At 41.5% G+C, this 21,835-nt stretch overlaps 1 protein-coding gene across 2 annotated transcripts in view; it reads right to left on the bottom strand.

Annotated features, from left to right (window-relative positions):
• LOC111148214 (IQ motif containing GTPase activating protein 2) overlaps nt 1–21,835 on the bottom strand; it is a 281,437-nt gene that overhangs the window by 140,679 nt on the left and 118,923 nt on the right. The window contains exons 1-2 of one of the 2 annotated variants that reach the window (XM_022504675.1): nt 2,505–2,556; nt 436–592 (exon numbers count right to left, since the gene is read on the bottom strand). In XM_022504675.1, the coding sequence (XP_022360383.1) occupies nt 436–588 (153 nt within the window). In that variant the 5' untranslated portion in view covers nt 589–592; nt 2,505–2,556. Of the gene's footprint in view, nt 1–435; nt 593–2,504; nt 2,557–21,835 lie in introns of those variants that run through there. The other variant, XM_022504674.1, reaches the window with a different exon arrangement.

The following is a 21,835-nucleotide window of genomic DNA, read 5'->3' as shown; positions in this document are numbered from 1 at the left end:
TTGATCACATTGGCCCTAACTCTTTGGGGCCACAAGTTCAAGTCCCAGCTGGGTACTTTACTCCTTGATGAGAACAAGGGGAGTAATAAACTGCGTCGGTGGTGGAAAAAAAGGGGGGAGGAGGGTAAAATGCCCTCATTTTTACATTTACTGGTGCTAATAAAAATGACCTCCATGAAGGAATAATGGAAGGGGGCCGGGAAGCCCCACAAATCAGACGTGTCTCAGCCTCAGCCCAGAAATAGAAACATTCTGCTTTTAAAACTGTTGCTGCCTTGGGAATGATTATTAGTAGGCTTCTAAGACCAAGGACACCCCCTCCCCACCATTCCACAAAATCTTTGTAGAAACACTAAGAGTAAAAGCAGGGAAAGGAAATGAAATACCAAACTTTTACTTTTAGATGGACGCCAAAACCAATTAGATTTTAGTTACCTTATAACGTGTTTGTTCCACATCATAGATTTTTTTCTCTGATACCATTTTTGGGGCAAAGAACTTGGCTAACTTGGCAAGGTAAACCCCGTTCCGGAGCCCTTCTTCCAGTTCAGTGGTTGGTGGCAATTCTTCAACTAAGCAGACTTCCATCCACCTAGAAGGATGAGAAAAAAACCTTTAAGTGATTCCAGTTGGGTGACTTCATGTAGGTGAAGAGACGCAGCATCATGCTACGTGTGTTGGAGATATTAACAAACAGAGCAGGATATGAAACATCTTTAGCTGTCTGAGATGGGAAGAGAGGACTTTCTGGGTGGGCAAGAATTCAGAATACGAGATGAAGAAGGCAGACTCAAAGCCCAGAGCCCTTGAACTCACTTCCATGCCAGAGCTTGTCAACTCCATCTTTGTCTGGGTCTCTGCCAATTCTCTCTTGTGCCAAAGAGGAAAATGGCCAAACCATTTTGTATGGGTGGAATTAGTCTGCTGACATTATAGAAAAAAATAATTCCAAGTTTATGAACCCAGAGAGGAGGAGATACTTATGAGGTGGATGCCTTGGGGAGAGCAGAGCCCAAGGTACTGTAAAATCTGCAGCTGCCTCAGTCCAGAAATGACTGCCAGAAAAGGGAAGAAGGCGTGGAAAAGGAGCATCAAAAATTCAGAAAGTTTTCTTCAAATAATACACATTCCATTTTTTAATACCAAAGACATATTACAACATTCTTACTTTTGAGGGGAAAATGCAGTATTTACTGAGTTATGAAAAAAATAACTCAGAAAAAGATCAGATTATATCTTAGGACACTGTGCCAATATTGTAGAAAAGAGAGCACCAAGGTCATTGTGGGCTCAAGGACACACAGTGGGAGGGGAGACCGAGCCAGCTCACATTTCACACTCGCGTGCTGAGAATTTGCCAGAATTATGGAGATAATGCTGTTCCTATCCATTCTCAAGTAACTATTACCTCCTGTAAATCCAAGAGGCAGGTGTGCTGGTGTTTAGTGAAAGAGCTCTCACCTCCCAGCCACGGATCCACAAACCATGAACTATGAGTGTGAGTGCCACCCCTCTAAGGCCGGTCCCTGCCTGAGGGTCAGCCACACATCTGTAGCTCATCCTGTCAGCATCAAGCATGGGAGGACACTGTTCTGCAATATTAACAACCAATCCTGATCCAAGCAGTGAACACTGCAAAATATCTCCAGAGCTACAGCACTGGACAACAGCTTTTAAACACTCAGAGAGTTCCATATAAACAGTAATACTGGCCACTTACAAGGCATCATAAAATGTGAGATAGATGAGAACAATAGAAACATAAGCGCTGCCTTTCAAGAGCATTAGATGTAATTGAAAAGGCAATGAGATTCCGAGGAAAGACCACAGAACCATATCAGAAAGTTTATTATGCCCAGTGCTACATGGCAGAGCTTGAGTAAGGCTGGGAATAAAGGCGGGTAACTGGGTGATCACCGGACCCATCAGGGAAAGCACTGCAAAGATGATGGGCTGTGGATTTGGCCTAGAAAAATGGGAGTATCTGCAAAGGCAGAGAGGTACCAGAAACTGGGGAGTGAGACAGGCTAAAGGCATAGAGGAAACATGGGCTAACTCATGGAGAAAACACAGAGCAGACTCTGGGCTTCTGGGGCTCAGGGGGGGGGAATGGAAATGGAGCTGAATATGTATAAAGCTGGGATCTGGAGGACCTCACCCAGGAGCAGTGCTGTTCTCTGTTGCCACAGGAAGCAGGGAGCTCCTGGCAGCCTCGCAGCAAAGGAGTGACACGCTGACAGCGGTAATTAGAGAAAATTAATCTTGTCTGATAGATGCCCCGAGACAAAGCACTCTTTCAGGCCTTTTCCATTTTGAGGAACTGGGGGGCTGGATTAGATAGGAAGCAGTGGGAAGGAGGGAAGCCAGGAGACACGTTGAGGAAGCAGTAAGAGGACTTAGTGACAGCTTAGAAAAGGAGGTCAGAGGAAAGGAAAATACTGCCAGCCAGGGCGAGGGGTCTGTGTGAAGAGAGCTCTCTACACAGGGACTCAGGCCCATATTACCGTGTGATCCCAAGTATGCACCATGACCTCTTGGGGCCTGTTTTCTCCTCTGCCCAAGGGATAGAGAATGAGAAGGATGGGATGATCAAATTTTCCCCAGACTTGAGATCCTAGGGAGACTGTGAAACTGGAAGAATAAGAAACTGGTAAAACGAGAAGAAGAACTTGGCTTTCATAAATCACGTACAAGGTGTGTAAGGGATATTTGTTTATAGGAGCCTTGCTTCAAATCACTGAAGTAAGAGTACACAGACTTGAGAAATTCTTAAAAAATGAAGAAATCAATAATAATGTTGCTTTTTAAATAAAAAATCTGGGCAAGTTAAAACCCACTGTATGAGGCTCATTTCCTAATCTACGTAAACTACAAATCACAGCATTATGCTAATACATATTAAAACACAATCTGCTTTTGAATAATTAGCTTGAAAATTTAAGAAGTTTTTTTTCACGCAATATGTAATTGCTTTATAACAGTCCCATGATTGGAGTATATGTGTGAGGGGTGGGTGAGAGGTAAACTGACAACTGGTAGTGGATGGGGATAAACTGACAATAAGGAACAAAGGGCAGGAAGCTAAAATAAAAAGTGAAATATGGTACTTTAGACTTGGGCTTGTTAAAAAAAAAAAAAAGATAATCAAATCTTGCCATTTGCAACGACGTGGATGGAACTAGAGGGTATTATGCTGAGCAAAATAAGTCAATCAGAGAAAGACAATTATCATATGATCTCTCTGATATGAGGAATTTGAGAGGCAGGGCGGGGGGGTTGTTGAGGGGTAGGGAAGGGAAAATGAAACAAGATGGGGTCAGGAGGGACACAAACCATAAGAGACTCTTAATCTCACAAAACAAACTGAGGGTTGCCAGGGGGAGGGGGTAGGGAGAGGGTGGTTGGGTTATGGACATTGGGGAGGGTACGTGCTATGGTGAGTGCTGTGAAGTGTGTAAACCTGGCAATTCACAGGCCTGCACCCCTGGGGCTAATAATACATTATATGTTAATAAAAAATAATTTAAAAAAGATAATCATACTTATTTCTGTCTATATTAGAATATATGTGCCACTGGCTTCAAACACTATTGATACCAAAAGTTGGGTTAGCTACAGCCTATTTAAAATACAGCCACTGCTAATGTTTATGACACTATGAACTACTCAAGGCCATCTCTTCTTCCACTTTATAATTAACCCCTTTTGTGCCTGGCAATGTGTTTACACATAGTAGGTACCTCATAAATTGTTTTTTTTTTTTTTTTTAAGATTTTATTTATTTATTCAGAGAGAGAGCACAAGCAGGGGGAGAGGCAGGCAGAGAGAGAAGCAGACTGCCCACTGAGAAGTGAGCCCAATCCAGGTCTCGATCCCAGGATCCTGGGATCATGACTTGAGCTGAACATAGATGCTTAACCTACTGTAAATTGTTATTTAATGACAGATTCTGAGTGCATAAGAAAACCTTTTACAAGCATCACAGTTGCATCATAAAATCTTCAGGATACTGCCAAAGATAGATCAACGGAACAGTTTTGCAACATTAAGCATCAACGGGGATATCTCCTTTCCCTTCCTTGAGTGTTAAATGATGAAGCTATTATCGCCAATGATAACTATTTTGTGCTAGAACCTGTATTTAATACTTCATGGGGATTATGATTTAATCCTCAAGACCCCCTTATAAAGAAGAGTGTTACTAAGATCACCATTTTTAGGTGATAAACTGAGGCTCAGAAAAGCTCTGGGCCACACAACTGGTAACTGAAAGATCTCAAAAAGCTGCCAGAGACTTTGTTCTTCCAATTTTAACTTTGAACTTCTCACAACTCATCCAGGCTACTTCCAGAGTAGGAGTAAAAATTCCATGGTAGGAGACATGTGCTACCACTATTTCAGTATAGGGTCAGAGAAGAGTATAGGGACTGTTAAAATTGAGTAAAATCTCCTGGGGTTTCATTTATCCTCTTAGAATTCTCTCTTTGTCACCTGCCTTGAAACAATGAATGGTAAATGGCACAGGCTACCTCTTATGGGTGTTGTTTCAAGCAGGGATTCAAGTAGGGTATGTTTTAAGGAGGGCATAAAAAACTTAGAGCCTCTCTAGGTGGAGTTACCTCCTAGAGAACCCCTGTAAGCCTAGACAAGATCTCAAAGAGTCTTTAAAATATACTACTTGGAAATTCCTCTTAATTAGTGGATGATGAACAACAATTGACTGATAGCAAGACTATTCTTCTAGGACAGGTGGTAAACTCTGCCCAAAAAATCAGATAGATTGGCTACTTAACCTTGTTCCAAAAGTATTAAAAAAGCTCACAATGAAGCACAAACTATAATATGCAAACTTCTAAACTAAGACACAGTCATGTGGGTTGAGAATCCTTTCAATCCACCTTTCCTAAGTATAAGGAAATAACCTGGAGCAGAGGTACCAAATGGTTCATCCCAGAAGCTGGGAGAGAGCTGGGAGTGTTTGCTAGCCAGGGTCAACATTTCCCAGTCCCGAGGTATCTGTGTTGGGCCAAGTGGTTGAGTTGTGACCGCAGAAGAGGAGAGGAAGTTAGGTGCATTGCCCCTAGGTGTGCCTCAGGGAAGTTTCCCATAGATGAACTTCCACTGTCTCCTCTGCAGTGTGCTTGCAGGATACTAAAGCTCAAGGCATGGTGGGGGGCACCTGGCTGATTCAGTCGGTAGAGCACATGACTCCTGATCTTGGGGTTGTGAGTTCAATCCCCACACTGGGTGTGGAGCCTACTTAAAATATATAAAGAAATAAAAGAAAAATAATATCTGTAAAAAAATAAAATAAAGCTGATGGCAGCTTTGAAAGGGAAAGTAGAAGCCTTCCCATCAGCCTGGGTTCTTGAATAACTATGTCTCCCCATCCTTGTCTTACATTACTGAACTTCACATGAGCAAGAATTACACTTCCACCGTCAACCTCAACTCAGTGGCTTATCTGTTGCAGAAGCCAGTGTTATCCAGCCAAACCAATACCAATCCTTAGCATGATTTCTATGGTCTACTGGGGTCAAATTTCCTCTAATGATCCCAATGGAGAGACAACTGGCCTGATGTTCAGGAAGTCTTTCTCTGCCAACAGTAGCTGGATGGACTGGAATGGGTCATTTAAAACTCTAACTGAGTTTTAGTCTGTGAGTCTAAAATTATAATGGAATTCAGTATGACAGGGTAATTATGTAATATGATTTTGTTTTAACAGTTTTACTGAGAAATAATCCATACGCCATACACTCGTCCATTTAAGATGTACAATGCAATGATTTTTAAACATTTATAGGGTTGTGAGATCATCACCATTATCAATTTTGGAACATTTTTATCACATTTAAAAAACATTTATAGGGTTGTTTTTCTTTTTTAAACATTTATAGGGTTGTGAGATCATCACCATTATCAATTTTGGAACATTTTTATCACACCCAAAAGAAACTCTATACCCATTAATAGTCATTCCCCATCTATCTCATTACTCCCAATTTACTAATGCACTTTCTATTGATTTGCTAATTCTGTATGTTCACGTAAAGAGAATCCTATAATATCTGGGCTTTTGTGACTAGCTCCTTTCACTTAGCATACTGTTTTCAAGATTCATCTATGGTGTATGATGTATCAGTACTGCATTACTTTTACTTGCTGAGTAATACTCTGCAGTATAGCCGTATCACATTTATCAGTTTATTGGTGTCTGGGTTTTCCCCACATTTCAGCCATTAGGAACAATGCTTAACTTGTGTACTAACATTAGTGTACAAGGAAGGTTTCAGAAGCACATAGGCTCTCACTTCTCTTGGGTATACACCTAGAAGTGGAATTGCTGGGTTGTAAAGCAACTCTATGCTTAGTCTTTTTACAAACTTCCAGATTGTTTCCCAGAGCAGCTGCAACATTTCATATTCCCACAAGGAATGTAAGAGGATTCTAATTTCTCCACATTCTTGCCCACACTTAGCTGTCTTTTTTATTATAGCCATCCCAGGAGATGCCAAGTGGTACCTCATTCTGGTTATTTTCATTTCCTGGATGGCTAATATTGAAGATCTTCTCATCTGCTTATTGACCACACATATATCTCTGTTAGCGTACTGTCTACTCAGATCTATTGCCCATTTACTTGGGTTATTTGTCTTTTTATAATGGAGTTATATGAGTTCTTTATATATTTGGTATAGAAGTCCCTTATCAGATAAATGATTTGAATATCTCTCTTTACTCTATGTGTTGTCTTTTCACTTTCTTGATGTTGTCCTTTGAAGAAGAAAAAGGTTTTAATTTTGACAAGGTCCCATTTATTCTTCCATTGCCTGTACTTTTGGCATCATACGTTAAGAAACTGATGTCTAATCAAAGGTCACAAACATTTCTTCTAAGAGCTTTATAGTTTAAACTTTCACATGTAGGCTTTTGATCCATTTTCAGTTATTTCTTATAAATTCTGAGAGTTAAGGGTCCAAATTCATTCTTTTGCATGTGGATTTATAGTTGTCCCATCACTATTTGTTAAAAAGACTATGCTTTCCCCCATTAAATTGGCATCCTTATTAACAAAAAAATCGGGGCACCTGGTGGCTCAGTGGGTTAAAGCCTCTGCCTTCGGCTCAGGTCATGATCTCAAGGTCCTGGGATAGAGCCTCACATCGGACTCTCTGCTCAGCGGGGAGTCTGCTTTCCCTGCTCTCTGCCTGCCTCTCTGCCTACTTGTGATCTCTCTCTGTCAAATAAATAAAATCTTTAAAAAAAAATCAACTGACGTCAGATGTAGAAAAGTTATTTCTAGACTTCTATTGATCTATACATGGATGATTTACATATGGGTAGGACATATAGTACATACAAACAAAATGAAGCTACAAAGACCTTATGTCATCAAGAGCCTGTCTTCAAAAAAAAAAAAAAAAAAAACGACCTAAAAACCCTCAGAAATGAAAACCAGAATTGGTCTGTGTGTCTCCCTGTTGCCCTTGCATTTCCTGCTTCTTCCCACTCTTTCTACTGATTACTCCTGTTGAACCACAACACCAGTATGGGAAGGTCTCAGCCCAAAGCAAAAGTTGAAGCTATTATGAGAATCTGAAGAGTTGTTACAGAATTTCATCTTCCTTTTCAGGATAAAGGGACTAGTTTCCTATCTGTGGGTTTGTTTCCCCTTCTCTCTGTAGGGAAAGTTCAGATCACTCACTGGGCACAGAGAAATGAGAAGTTAAAAGGACTTTCCTTTTTTTCATTCAAGCAGCCTCTCCTTATCTTTTATTTTTTTTTTTATTTTTATTTTCTAGGTGAAGGCAAAAAAAGATATAAATGTCATTTTGTCTTGTAAGAGACTAAAAAAACAAAATTAAAAAACCCTTGTAAAAACCAGAAGAAAAATGATCCATTCTACCGTGTTACTTTGTGCCTTGTGGAACATATGAAAGTTGTTTCACCAAGGCATTTGCTATCTGAATTGTTATTCAGGAAATCGCCAACTATAAATCTTGGTCTCTATCATACAGCACTGTATGGAAGAAATATCCCAAAAGTACAACTGCTGGCCAAAAAAACAGAAAGTGTGTGCTTTTTCCCTGTACAAACATTATTTCACTGCAATGCTCTGTTTCATGAACTTTCAAGTACTATAAGTCAATTTATTTCCCTAAATGTTTAAAAAATCAACTTAGTAGGTATTTTTTTAAAAGAGTAAAAGCAAAGATGAGATATTTTTACACATAAAGTATAACTGGTCACCTTTTTGTGCCAACAGGAAGTAAAACGTCGGGAAGACTGCATTTTTTCTTTTCTTTATTGCTTTCCTTTCCTTTCTTTTCCTTTTCTTTCTTGCTTTTTTAAGATTTTATTTATTTATTTGTCAGAGAGAGAGTGAACAAGCACAAGCACAGGCAGGGAGAAGGGTAGAGGGAGAGGGAGAAGCAGTCTCCCGCTGAGCAGGGAGCCTGATGTGGGGCTCATCCCAAGACTCTGGGATCACGACCTGAGCCAAAGGCAGATGCTTGCCCAACTGAGCCACCCAGACGTCCCTGGATTTAGGTTTCATGGCCAACCTTCCTCTTTGCTGGAGGCTGATGCAAAATGGTGACCACAATTCCAAAAGCCTTAATAGCTCGGGGGAACAGGGATGCAGGGAATCACACACTGCGAAAGCGAGGTGGGTCCATCCTATTCTCATACAATACTTACTTAGTTCACCATGAGAAAGTGACATGAAATGTTAAAACAAACAAACAAACAAACAAACTCTATTTTCTTTAAAATACAGATGTGTAGTACCATGAGAAGAATGAATAGAAAACTCCACAGTCTAACAGGAATGGAGCTGGCTTCAATGGATGCATTTCTCACACTCCTCTTTAGAAGGGAGAGAATACAACAGAATCTGTTGAGTTTGGCAAGTATTTCCCCAACAGTGTTCTACAGAATGCTGGCTCAGGAGATACTAACAGTGTCCTAAGGGGAAAGGGGGACCAAGTAGGTTTAAAATACTGCGTTCTATATCCTGTCTCGAAGATTCCTAAGTGGCAATAGTATGCTGAAAGCTCAGAGAATTCCTAAAGTAGGAAACCAAGTTTAACTTCCTTTAACCTAATATTTCCCCAAATTTTGGGCCACAAAACCCCTTTTTTCTAGAACAGTTATTAGCAACATTTCATACAATGAAACAGCAGGCAACTAATAGACACAGTACAATTTACTGACTAAAACCATGGCGTTAGGGTTACACTTTCTGGGCTCAAATTCTAGTTTCAGCACTACACCAGTGACCTTTCTTTAAAATAAGGATATTTATTTATTTATTTATTTATTTATTTTAAACAAGAATATTTAAACGTACCTGTCCTCAGTGGTGGTGGTGGTGGGGCTATTTGGAAGGAGTTAATTAGTATACATTACGATGTTTGGCACTGTGCCCAGCACTAAGTTAGAACCCAGCAAACATTAGCCACAATTATTAGATGGCTCCAAGTTTGAATATGGTCTATTCCCTTACCAGATGTAGAATCTTGAGAGATTTAATACAGGTACTATTTTTGAGACTCTGCTACTTTCCAGACACTGTTCCAAGTGGTGGATCAGGCAAAGCCCCTCAGCTTACAGAGCAAAGAGTCTCAGGTTATCAATGATGTTAGGAAGCCAAGGGTTCCAAGTTGTTTTGTGGAGTAAATTAAACAGCACCAGGACAGCTTCTGGCAGACAGCTGGCACTCGGAAGTTACGTATACAGTTCCCTTCTCTTTAAACATTTTTTTTTTTTTTTTCCTGAGAGAATCTTTTGGGTGAGTCGTTTCTTAGAGAAGGATACTGAATGTATGAATGGTACTCTCCTTCCCTGTTTTTCCTTAGATGTGGGATAAAAGAAAGAGAAATTAAGCAGACTGGCCTGAGACAATGACGGATATAAGAGAGCCTGTAAACTTTGGAGTACCATTTCTAACAGGTATGGATTAATTTTTGAAGATTTTGAAAAAAATGGTAAATTATCTCATAGAATAGAGCTGCTTATTCCTCTTGGTTATACACCTAGAAGTGGAAATGCTCTATTGACCATTCTTAACTCCAGGCACCAACTAGACTTTACTGTACTTGTGTTAGGCTTGGCCCAGTGAACCACCCACCCAGATCGTACAACATGCTTGCACACATGGCTGGCTTGGCACATACAAACACACAAACAGAAAAAAGACATTTACATGTTCTGAAATTTCTAGGCAGGCAAACTCCATAAAGCAAAGAGCCTATAAAGTTAAAAAAAAATGTAACCCAAAACATACACTTATTTTTAACGTGGGGATTAAAGATATATGTATACCTGAGGGGCATCAGTTGGTTAAGCATTTGTCTTTGGTTCAGATCATGATCCCAGTGTTCTGGAATCGAGCCCCATGCAAGGAGCCAGTTTCTCTTTCTCCCTCTGCCCCTTCCTCCTGCTTGTGCATGTGCGTGCGCTCTCTCTTTCTCTCTCTCTCTCTCCCCTTGCTCACTCTCTCTGTTAAATAAATAAATAAGACCTTTAAAAAATACATACATATACTTGAGAACAAGTTTTGGGAACCTTGGAGCCTCTGAGATCCAGAGATCAGAGTAAGAATGAGGGGGGCCACAAGACACAACTTCTCAGAACTTTCCACTGTGTTTTGCCATCTACTGGTATCCAATATACATGCTTGCATGTTCTGAGATACAAAATCTTCCCCCCAGTATGTTCAAACAGTTATAGTCTACTAGTACAAACTTTCTCAGAAGCAATCTGATGATATGATACTAAATAATTATCGCACACCTGTTGAGTTCTGAGCACCGTGGGTCATAAAGTTTCATTTACTGTTCTTGTAACACACTGAGTTATCATCTTTAAAAATATGTGGAGCCAAAAAAAAAAAAAAAAAAAGAGAGAGAGAGAGAGAAAAGAAAAGAAAAAAATGAAAACAACAACAACAACAACCATGAGGAGTCAGATACCAAGGAAGATGAAATATAGTGTCCAAGATTGTACATAAGTGGGAAAAACGAAGTATGAATTCAAAGATCACTCTGAAGTTTGTACATTAACCACTACAGTATATGTTTCTTGAAAGAATACATCAAGAAACTTAAAATATAACCCAGATGTTTTACTTTGTGAATACAATTTAATAAATACAGTGATGGTCCAAGATTTCTGTTCAACACAAAACCTGCAAATAACCTATGCGTCTAACAAAATCATATTCTGACCACTGTTTACAATGTTATATAGCCACTCAAGATACTTTCAAAAAATGTGTAACAAAATGGAAAAACAGGGCTCCACACTGGGTGTGTAGCCTGCTTAAGAAAATTAAAAAATAAAGTAAAAAAAGAAAGAAAAAAAGAAAATGGAAAAATATTGGTGGTGATTGCAGGAGAAAAGGACAGGATGCAGTATTATAAAATTCACAATTCTATATCTAAAATTATATATATTTAAATAAGTGCACACAGACTGGAAAATATATTGCAAAATATTAAGAGTGGTTTTCCTTGTGTAATCACTAACTGGCAGACTTTTCCTCTTTTTATGTATCATTTTTTTCTCTGAAGTATATAATATTTCATAGAAAATAATGAAATAAAGTATATTCTCAAGTTCCTGTCTCGTTTGCATATATAAAAACAAGAGCTGGTTTGCTGATCACACCAGGCCACTTGAGCCAAAAGAGAGTCTTGTGGTAGTAAACACTAAAATACTGACAAAAGCTAGTATAATGGGAGTAGAGGGGAAAATGGTGGTTTGTGATGGAGGATGGAAGTAGAAGGATGGAAGGAGAAGACTGAAAGAAAACACTCGAAGCTTTTTTTTTTTTTTTTAAATATGCCTACTGATTGACAAAACTAACTAATACAATTGCTTATGAAGGAAAAACATTAAATCATGTCTCTTTCCATGTACCTCCAACCACATCAACAATCTGGCTTCAAAGCTTGGAAAGTAAAGCAAGATTCATCATTCATGAATATAACGAAACAACAACAAATCAAGGGCACTGCTTGGATGAGCCTTGCTGCTTATAGTAAAACACAAGAGGAAACTGAGGAATTGAAGAAGGAATCGTTAAGCAGGAAGGCAGAACCTGAAGATCTGGGAAGTTCCCAGGTTGTCAACCTTGCAAAAAGTGAGAAAGTGTGTTCTGGAGGGAACACCAAGGGTGTGGCTGGATATTCACTGCATGAGAGAGGTCCTCATTGATCTCATCAATCAGGAACACATACAGATGGGGCGACACCAGCACAGAACAAGGCCCGCTTGGACCACGACAAGAAAGAAGGCAGAGCTGAAGACAGGCTGTCAGATGGCTGGGATTTTACAGATGGGAAAACAGAATCACCTGGCTGTGAACAAGATTAGGAAGAATGAGCCTGAAGATGATTCAGAGATGGACAGGGCTGCCCTCCCACCCTAGGCCCAACCTCTGTCTCCTCCTTGGTTTCAGGGGGCCATGTTGCTGCCCCAGGGGTCCTGGAAGGCAAAACCACCACCTTGATGGCCTGAATGAGTCAAGCAGATGATTCTTAAGCTTTAAAATCTAATGTAACTTGCCCTGCTTAATTTTGACTTGCTTGGGATCCATGGGCGGGATCCATGGGCGCTTTCTTCTTTCTAGTTTCTCCCTTTTAGAATGGGAGGGCCTGTGCCTGTCCCCACACTGTATTTTGGGAGCAGGTAACTTGCCTGGTCTCACAGGTTTATGGTTGGAAGGGAATTTCTGCCTTGGACTCAATCTTACCTCTAGACTCCCCCACATTGGATTTAGATGGTATTTAGGTGAGACCCGGGATTTAGAGTTGATGCTAGAGTGATTAAGATTTGAGGGCTGCTGAGATGTAGACAAATGCATTTCCTATGTGAGAAGAACATGAATTTGGGGGTCTAGAGGGTGGAGTCTTATGGCAGAGCTGTGTCCCCTCCAAATTCTTCTGCTGATATCCTAAGCCTTAGTAGCTCAGAACTGACTACATTTGGAGAAAGAGGAGATTAAGTTAAAATGAGGCCATCAGGACAGGCCCTGATTCAGAATGATTTGTGTCCTTACAAGAGCAGATTAGCACAGATAGACACTAGGGCCGTGCACACACAGAGGGGAGACAATGTGAGAACACAGCAGGACTATGGCCATCTACAAGTCAAAGAGAGAGGCCTCAGGAGAAACCAAACATGCTGACACCTTGATCTTGAACTTCTAGTCTTCAGGAATTTGAGAAAATAAATTTGTGCTAAGCCACTCACTCTACAACTGTTTTGTCACGGTAGCCCAAGCAAATACACTAGCTAGAATCCCAAACCCCTTTAAATCCTTTAAAACCCCTTACCCATTTCCATTTCTCTTTACCGCATTTATTACTACCTGGCAGATACCATATTTATTTGTTTGACTGACACCCACTTTAAATGAAAACTCTGTAAGAGCAAGGTCCTTGTACCTGAGAGGCGTAGAGGACAATAGTTAAAAGCAATAAGTCTAGAGCCAGCTACCTGAGATTGAACCCAAACTCTGCCATTTACCTGTCCCGTAATGTGGTGACGTCACTTAACCTGTGTGTGTCTCAGTTTCCTAACTGGTAACATGGGCTAACAGTATTGCTGCTTCAGAGAGTTGCCGGTTAATAGAAGAAGAGTACAAGAGCAGTGCCTCGCATGTAGTAAGCACTGCTGGTGGGAGTCATCCGTGGCTTATACTGCTCACTGCTCTCTCCCAGGACCACCCCTGCATAACCGCCAACGTAACCCACTGATTGCATCTGTCCCTTAGCACTATTTGTCGAGGTGTCCCCTGCCACACATATTCTCCTGAGTCAGCAATAACGCCAACCATCTACCACGTCAGACATTCCTTTTCCTCTCGTCAGTCTGTGACAACCCCTTAGCTAGCCCAGCCCATCCTATGACCCCCATCCCACCATACACACACACACACACACACACACACAAACACACACTATTACCTTACACAAGTTATAGACGTAAATGGTATTGAGGCTCTACAAATACTTATACATGTGTGTGAGATCCTGGTATACACTGTAAGACGGCTCCCAGGAGACTGGCAATGCCATTCTCAAATGACTAACGCAAGGCGTAACATGCTGCTCAGCATTTAGCAGGCACTTGGCACTTACATGAATGTGTTTTCACACTAAGCTGTTGAGATCAGTATTATTTCCTTTTGACAGAGCGGGAAAGAGGCTCGGAGAGTTCAGTACGAACTTGCTTACCGGAGCCAGTAAACAGGAGCGCCTAAGTGGCTCAGTCGGTTAAGCATCTGCCTTCAGCTCAGGTCTTCATCCCAGTCTCCTGGGATCGAGCCCGGCATCCAGCTCCCTGCTTAACAAGGAGTCTGCTTCTTCCTCTGCCTGCTGCTCCCCGTGCTTGTGCGCTCGCTCTCTCTTTCTCTCTCTCATTCTATCTCAAATAAATAAATTAAAATCTTAAAAAAAAAAAAAGAAGCCAATAAACAGACTTCGGTCCAGCTTGTCACCTCCACAGTGCCCATGTTCTACACACTACACCCTACTCTGACAGATCATTTATGATGAATGGGCTCAACAGGGCTCCCACTCATTTCCTGGCCATGTTCACTTAGTAAGCAGAAACTCACAGTGAAGCCTTCTTTGAAACTAAAATAAGTCAGCTCAGATCTTCATAGACTGTTTTTCCCAAAGTGAGCTGTACCCATGCTTTAATACCAGATGAAGAGATTTCTTTGGGACTGGCTGAAGAGACTTTCAGTTTCAGAGGCGTCTGTGAGGTACAGCTCATCCCTGGGCTTTGGATTCCCAAAAATCTGGCTGCAAACTTAGTTCTATAACACATTAGTCATGTTACCTTGGCAGGTAACCAACAACCTGGACCAACACTCCCTCTTCCAGAAATTTGGGTACAACACCAGTGACCTCACAGAGATGTCCTGAGAACTAAAACAGATACCCTATGTGGAGTCACCCAGGAAAGCAAGGACCTGGCATGCAGTAGGTGTTCAAGAAATAGTTGTTCATAAGAAAGAAGAAAAAGGAGGTAGGCAGGTGAGCATTAGTTTCAAGAGTAATGTTCCAAAGGATCCATCGGATTCCATGTGTTCTCCAAGGACGGTCTGTCCTATGCATCCAAGCTGTCTGGACACACTGACCTGTACATGTAAGGTCCCAAGTCCTCTGGAGGGAGATACTGGAGCTTAGGTCACCTTTTGGGAAAACCAGCGAATCAAAGTGCCATGGAAAAGTGAACTAAAATATTGGATTCTGACTAGCTGGCTTCTCAGAACTTGCTACAGGTGAGATGAGGCTATAATGTTCACATGCAGAGCAAAACACCTTCCACTGGGCAAGGCAACCACCAACTGGGGTGCAAAGAAGAAGAACTTCAAGTACTAGGCAGGAGCATTTCCTGGCAAATCAACACTCATCTGAGGCTTCCGCATAAATTTTGGCCCCAATAACAACTGAAGGCTTGATGAAGCAGATTCTCCTTCCTGGTTTTGTCTGCACTGTGCACATGACCTAACCACAAAAAAATCACTGTTCTTGCACTTTTCAACGTTTCTTTGCCTCAACGTTGCAGGAAAATGAAAGCAGCCAGGTTAATAAGCCCATGGTGAACTTAGCTATTTTGCCACAACTCCTTTCTCCTCTCAGCTCTTTTTACAACCCTCTCCTACTTTCTATCCAAATATTCAATGTCGAGTTGTGAAATAGACATTCTAGAACACCAAGAGAATGCCATGGCTAAAGCCAGGCCATATTTTAACACATCAATACAACTGGCCCAAACTGTATCCAGTGTGGATTTCCTTTCTTCTCCTTCCCTTAAGCAATGGCTATCTTGTGTTCAAAGTTAACCCTCTCCTGGAGACGGGAAATCAGACAGAGATATAAGGATTAGTTCTCCTAGACACTACTGAAAAGCTGACCTGTCAGATGTGGGATTTCAGTACCTTACCCAGATTCCCTTCCCCCTCCAGCTGTGTCCTCTGCTCAGTCATTTTTTATTTTCCCCACCCCCACTGCCAGTGGTACCAAGGAAGTGACAAACAGGGACTCACTAGATGCCATCAATCACTGTCACCAAGAGGAGAATGAAAAAAATCCAACAAATGTTCTTGCAAAAGCCTTCCATGCTGCACTCCCACACTACCTCCTCTTCACCAATACACATCTTTATAAGCAGCTTGATGCTTTTTAATGGCCCTTCAGTTGGGAAAAATGAGGAGCAGACAGTAGGAACAGCATCCTGACCACCATTTTCTCCAGACGCATGACCATGTTTTCAGTTCCCAGCTCACATGCTCCCCAGGCCACACTGAAGCAGGGCTGTGCACCAACTGGCTACTGGTGACCCCGAGAATGGAGGGCAGAAGGGCTCACGATTCACGTGGTGCTGTGCGTGCAGGAGGCCTGGTGGCAGAGAAAGGACACACAAGCAGGTAGCAGATGGCACTCTCCACAACTCCTTCTCAACACAGAGAACCTGCAGTTCCTCATTTCTCTGCTGACCATCAGGACACTGATAAATCAATTTCCATGGCAACAGTTCTAACTATAACACTCCAAAAATAAAAGAAGTCTGCTTTCAATGGAAGACAAACACTTGCATTCATTTCTGGAAATACAGCTAGAGGCAGAATGTGGCAGTGTGTGCATAAGCCATAGAACATTTCTCCTTGACTCCAAAATCCCCTGTTGCCCATCTACTCTGGCAAAATAACAGAAGAAAAGGACATGAACAAAAGACCAACTGTATGCACATGGGTGTTAATTATAGTGATAGTAACACATCAACAACTTAGAAGTTGTTTCATAGAAGAGATTGTGATATTACAGATATAGATGAAATATTATGTACCCATGAAAATGTATGATGGTAGCTTAGAAAAATGGAGGAACAAAGACGTAGTGAAGTGAAAAAAAAAATGATACCAATTTATGGGTTTTTTTTTTTTGTTGTTATAATTCTGCCAGGTATATCCACCTATGAAAATGTTAGAAAAGTTGATACCCTAGATTGGTAGAATTTTAAGTTTTCTTAGATTTCTTTTTATTATTATTATTATGTTATGGACTGTTATACAGTACATCATTAGGTTTTGAGATAGTGTTCAAAATTAGATTTCTTTTAAAGTGTTTATGATTGGGGCGCCTGGGTGGCTCAGTGGGTTAAGCCGCTGCCTTCGGCTCGGGTCATGATCTCAGGGTCCTGGGATCGAGTCCCGCATTGGGCTCTCTGCTCTGCAGAGAGCCTGCTTCTCTCTCTCTGCCTGCTTCTCTGCCTACTTGTGATCTCTGTCAAATAAATAAATAAAATCTTAAAAAAAAAATAAAGTGTTTATGATAAACAAAAACTAAGATGAAAGAAAAACTGGGGTAAAAGTCACCACAACTGCTTCAACTATATTCAAAATCTCAGTTCTGCCACACCAGGGTGGTAGCAACAAAGTAGATGTACACCTAGCAGTAAGAATGGAACTTTCAGAGCATAGTAAAACTGAACCAAACCCCATACCCTCAAACAACAAATAACTAAAAGTTAAAACTAAGATAGCCTTACATTTGCCAAAATTAAAAACACAGTTGACCCCAGAACAATGTGGGGGTTAGGGGCACCAATCCCTGACTCCACAGTTGAAAATCTGCATATAGGTTTTGACTCTCCAAAAACTTTACTAAAGCCTACTGTTGATTGGAAGCCTTACTAATACCAGTCAATTAACACATATTTTGTATGTTAGATATATCATTTATCATATTCTCATGAGTTAAAGTCAGATGAAGAAAAAAATGCTAAGAAAGTCATAAGGAAAAGAAAACATAGTTACAGACATGTATTTATCATATAACCCCCACATTGTTCAAGGGCCAACTGTCTTTTTAAGTTTCAATTTGTGTTGTTCAAGGGTCAACTGTACCTACACACAAGATGAGATACAAGAATGCACATAGACCTGAATGATACATTTTATACATATCCCAATAGTAACCTCTGGGAGGGAGGAAACTAGGGCTACAAAGCACTTAAAGAGAGTTCACCACAAACCCATGGCCACCTCTGTGTGACCTGTGAGACAATGTACCTTCCCTCAAGAGTGTGATTGGCTCAACCTCTGCACCTGTCATTTCCTCTCTAAGACATGTTCCATGGTCCCCAAGAGTAGTTGCTGTATAGAATGGCCATTTTGTTCAGTCCCAGATCCTAATTTTCCTTCTGCTTAAATCATGATTAAAAGACTGCAGGAAATCATCATTACTGAAAACTAATCATGTTTTCAAATTGTGTACACAATTGTGTCACACAATTACATAACAATTGTAGAATAAGATGTGAGTGTACGAAGTATTTAAATATTTATATATGTGGTATTACATCTCTATGTCACTATTCAGAAATTACACTTGCAATCTACAAAAGAAACTATCAAGAGTGGCTACCTTGGGAGGAGAACTGGAAAAAGAAGACATAATTCCCACTGTGTACTCTCTTCTGGACCTTTTAAATTTTGTACCATGTGCATGTATGACCAAATAACCATTCCAAAATACTAAACAACCACCCACCCTGTATATATAATACTACAAAATAGGCTTGAGGAGCACAATGTTCCAATTGTACCAGAATCAGTAAGACTCCAACCCAGTTCTCTCTAAGCTCCTACCCCAGTTTTCCTTGGCTAGATACCATTCCTCCTAGGTCCTTTTCACCCTGCTCAACCAGAATTAGCTCACCAGGTGGCAGCATTTGCTGCTGTACTTGGCTGGACATCTTTGATTTTATATGTAGGTTAATTATTAATTAGAGCCACCTAGATTATCTTCCCAGGACCAAAGGCAGCTGGGGACTGCATTCTCTGTTATATGTTCCCACCCTTGAGTCTGTAGGTCTTGGCACTGAGAAGTAGAGATGCACCTGTGATTTGATGGCAGGAGCCTCAGGGGGCTTCAGAATACTTGTCTCTTAATGAAGCCATGTTAAAAAATTTTTCAACTAGGGTCCTCTTCTTTTTTTAAGATTATATTTATTTGAGAGAGAGAGAAAGTGAGCGGGGGGCGGGGCAGAGGGAAAATGAGAGAGACAATCTGTCTCACGCAGACTCTGCACTAAGCATAGAGCCCAATGTGGGGCTCGATCTCACGGCCCTGAGATTATGACCTGAGCAGAAATCAAGAGTCAGTCGCTTAAGTGACTGAGCTACCCAGGTGCCCCAACTCGGGTCCTTTTGGTAGAAGTCAACTTCTTTACTGTGTGCTAGCTCTTGAGCCAAAACAGCACCCACCTGGGGTGGAGTGGCCTTCAAGAGGGAGGAGACAGGGTTCTCAAGCCAATGGTGCCTGTGGGACCTGCTCCTATAGCATGTTGGAGAACTGGACACCTTAACTGCCATTCACAGTGAATTCTCACTCAGAAAGCCTTTGAGATATGCCAGAATTTCCAGACAGATAATTAAGTACTACTTCACTTGTCTAACAATTTCATCATTGTTCTGTATTAAAATGGACATCAGAAATAGAGAAAACTTTTTTCTGTGGCAAACCCTTAAAAGAGAAAGGGAATGCAAGGCCACCACATGAATATAAAGGAATCTTGTCCCACCCGCCATGGGGAAAAAGTGACACACAAGTGGCATTTGTGTGTGTGTGGGGGGGGGCGTTGGTGAGCAAGAAACCAGAAAGGAAGCTTCTAGGGTAGGGAGAAAATGAAGTTCAAACTACACTGCAGAATATTATGCCTGGTTAGGAACAAGACAGCTGACAGGCAAAGAGTAATAGAGGCAAAAAGAAAGTGGCTGGCGAGCAGGAGACACACACGATGCTGAGAGACACAGGATGGTTTCCCCCCGAACAGGAAGCACAAACCATCGGGGCCAACTTGGCTTCTGACGAGTTTTCCAGCACAGCTGCCTGGACAAATGACCCAAGGAGCTTCAGAGAAGAGACCTGCAGAGCAGTGGCGGGGAGGGGAGGCCCCCTCAAGCACAGAGAGACCTCCTTCTTCTCCCACTACCTTCCTGTTCACGCAGGGCGTGGATCACCTTTGGGGAAGGAGTCATTCAGGACCACACAGAGTGAGCCAGGCTGCAAACCACAAGGAGAGTCAGGCCAAGGTTTGAGGGAACAGGAGCCGGTTAGAAGAGAACACGATCACACCCTGGTGTTCTCAGGTTTCAGGAAATGTGGCTTGATGGACAGTGCAGCCAGCTCTGGGCAGTAACAAATCCTGCCGCGAGGAGGGTGTGGGGCCGGCTCACGTGTCACAGCACCTCCACTTCATGGCTGCAAGGCAGCCTCGCCTAACACCTTCTAGTCCTGAGTGTCTGGAAGATACAGGATCCGAAGCTGACCATCTATCAGCTTCACCATCAAAATACCGACAAGCATTGCCGACCGTGCTTCCAGACCACGTGATCCACTCTGTTTATGTCTGAAGCCGTAATTTTGGCAGAGACACAGAATATTAAATGGGTGGGCACACACTCACAAACACAATTATCGAGTGTATGTGAAGAGCCGTTTCCTCAGTATGATCAGCGGTGGCCCAGAACCACGAGCAGGGCCTGAGAATCAGGGTAACAAACTGAAGAGCCACCATGCCAGCCCATAAGAGAGCTAAAGGAGTACCCGTGCCTTACATGTATACAGAAAAGTGATCTCAAATTATTCTAGCTAAGAAGAAACACTCTGATTGGAAGCAACCTTTAACCAGTTGGGTCCAATCTGTTGGCAAGACTTGTGTCAAAGGGCTTGAGGCAAGCAATGACAGATGCAAGATTTCAGAATTTATGGGAAAGTGTCAGTGGGGGTATTAAGTAGCCAGGTAGAGCAAAAGTATCAGTCACTTTTAATCACCTAAATTATTAATATTAACTGGAATAAGTGGAGAAGAACTTTAACCTCAGAAAATCCATTCTAAGAGGTCCTGCCAACAGAAGCCTGCAGGGGTGAGGCAGTTACTGTCAAGGGGCAAAGCTGGCCAGGAGAGGGTTATGTGTTCCTCGGCCCTGCTGCCTTGGGAGAGAATGAACCACTGGGACCCTACCCTCAGGATGTCCTTGTAAGCGGGAAATCCAAGCTCTCACAAGCTCTTCTCATTTTTAAATGCTCAAAACTAATTAAAAAATTGTTAAACACTCTGCATGTTGAAGGAAACACATCTTAAACTTTTATTACATTAAAAAGGGAAGTGAAAACATACCCCGTGAGCATGTTTTCAGATGAGTAAAGGTTGGCCATAAATTTACAAGGCTCATAGATGTTCTTTCTTAGCAGATTCTTGAAGAGTATAGTTTAAAAAAAGGGCAAGACACTCTATTTACACAGTACATTTATGATAAAATACATCAGAAGCTGCATAAAAGTCTAACAGGGACATTGAAGAAATGCCAATCAAAGCTACAATGAATGTATCACCTCAGTGATCGCTCACCCAGTAGGATGGCTGTTTTAAGGAACACACACCAAGTAACAAATGTTAGTGAAAATGTAGATGAGTTGAAGCCCACATGGATTACTGGTGGGAATGGAAAATAGTGCAGTCACTGTGGAAAACAACTTGGTGGTTCCTCCAAAAAGTGAAGCGGAATTATATATGATCCAACAATTTCACATTTTGGGTACGTACCCAAAAGAACTCAAAACAGGGACTCCAACAGATACTTGATACCAATCTTTAGAGCAGTGTTACTCATAACAGCCAAACGGTAGAAACAACCAAAGTGTCCATCAGTGGGTAATTAAACAAAATGTGGCAAATCCATATGACGGTTTATTCAGCCTTAATGAAATCCTGATACACACCACACCACACGGGTGAACTTCGA

The sequence above is a fragment of the Enhydra lutris genome, unplaced genomic scaffold, assembly GCF_002288905.1.
Source record: "Enhydra lutris kenyoni isolate GAN:26980312 unplaced genomic scaffold, ASM228890v2 scaffoldscaffold19, whole genome shotgun sequence".
Taxonomy (NCBI): Eukaryota; Metazoa; Chordata; class Mammalia; order Carnivora; family Mustelidae; genus Enhydra; species Enhydra lutris.
Note: the sequence above shows the minus strand (reverse complement) of the source record. Positions and strands in the feature narration are given on the sequence as shown.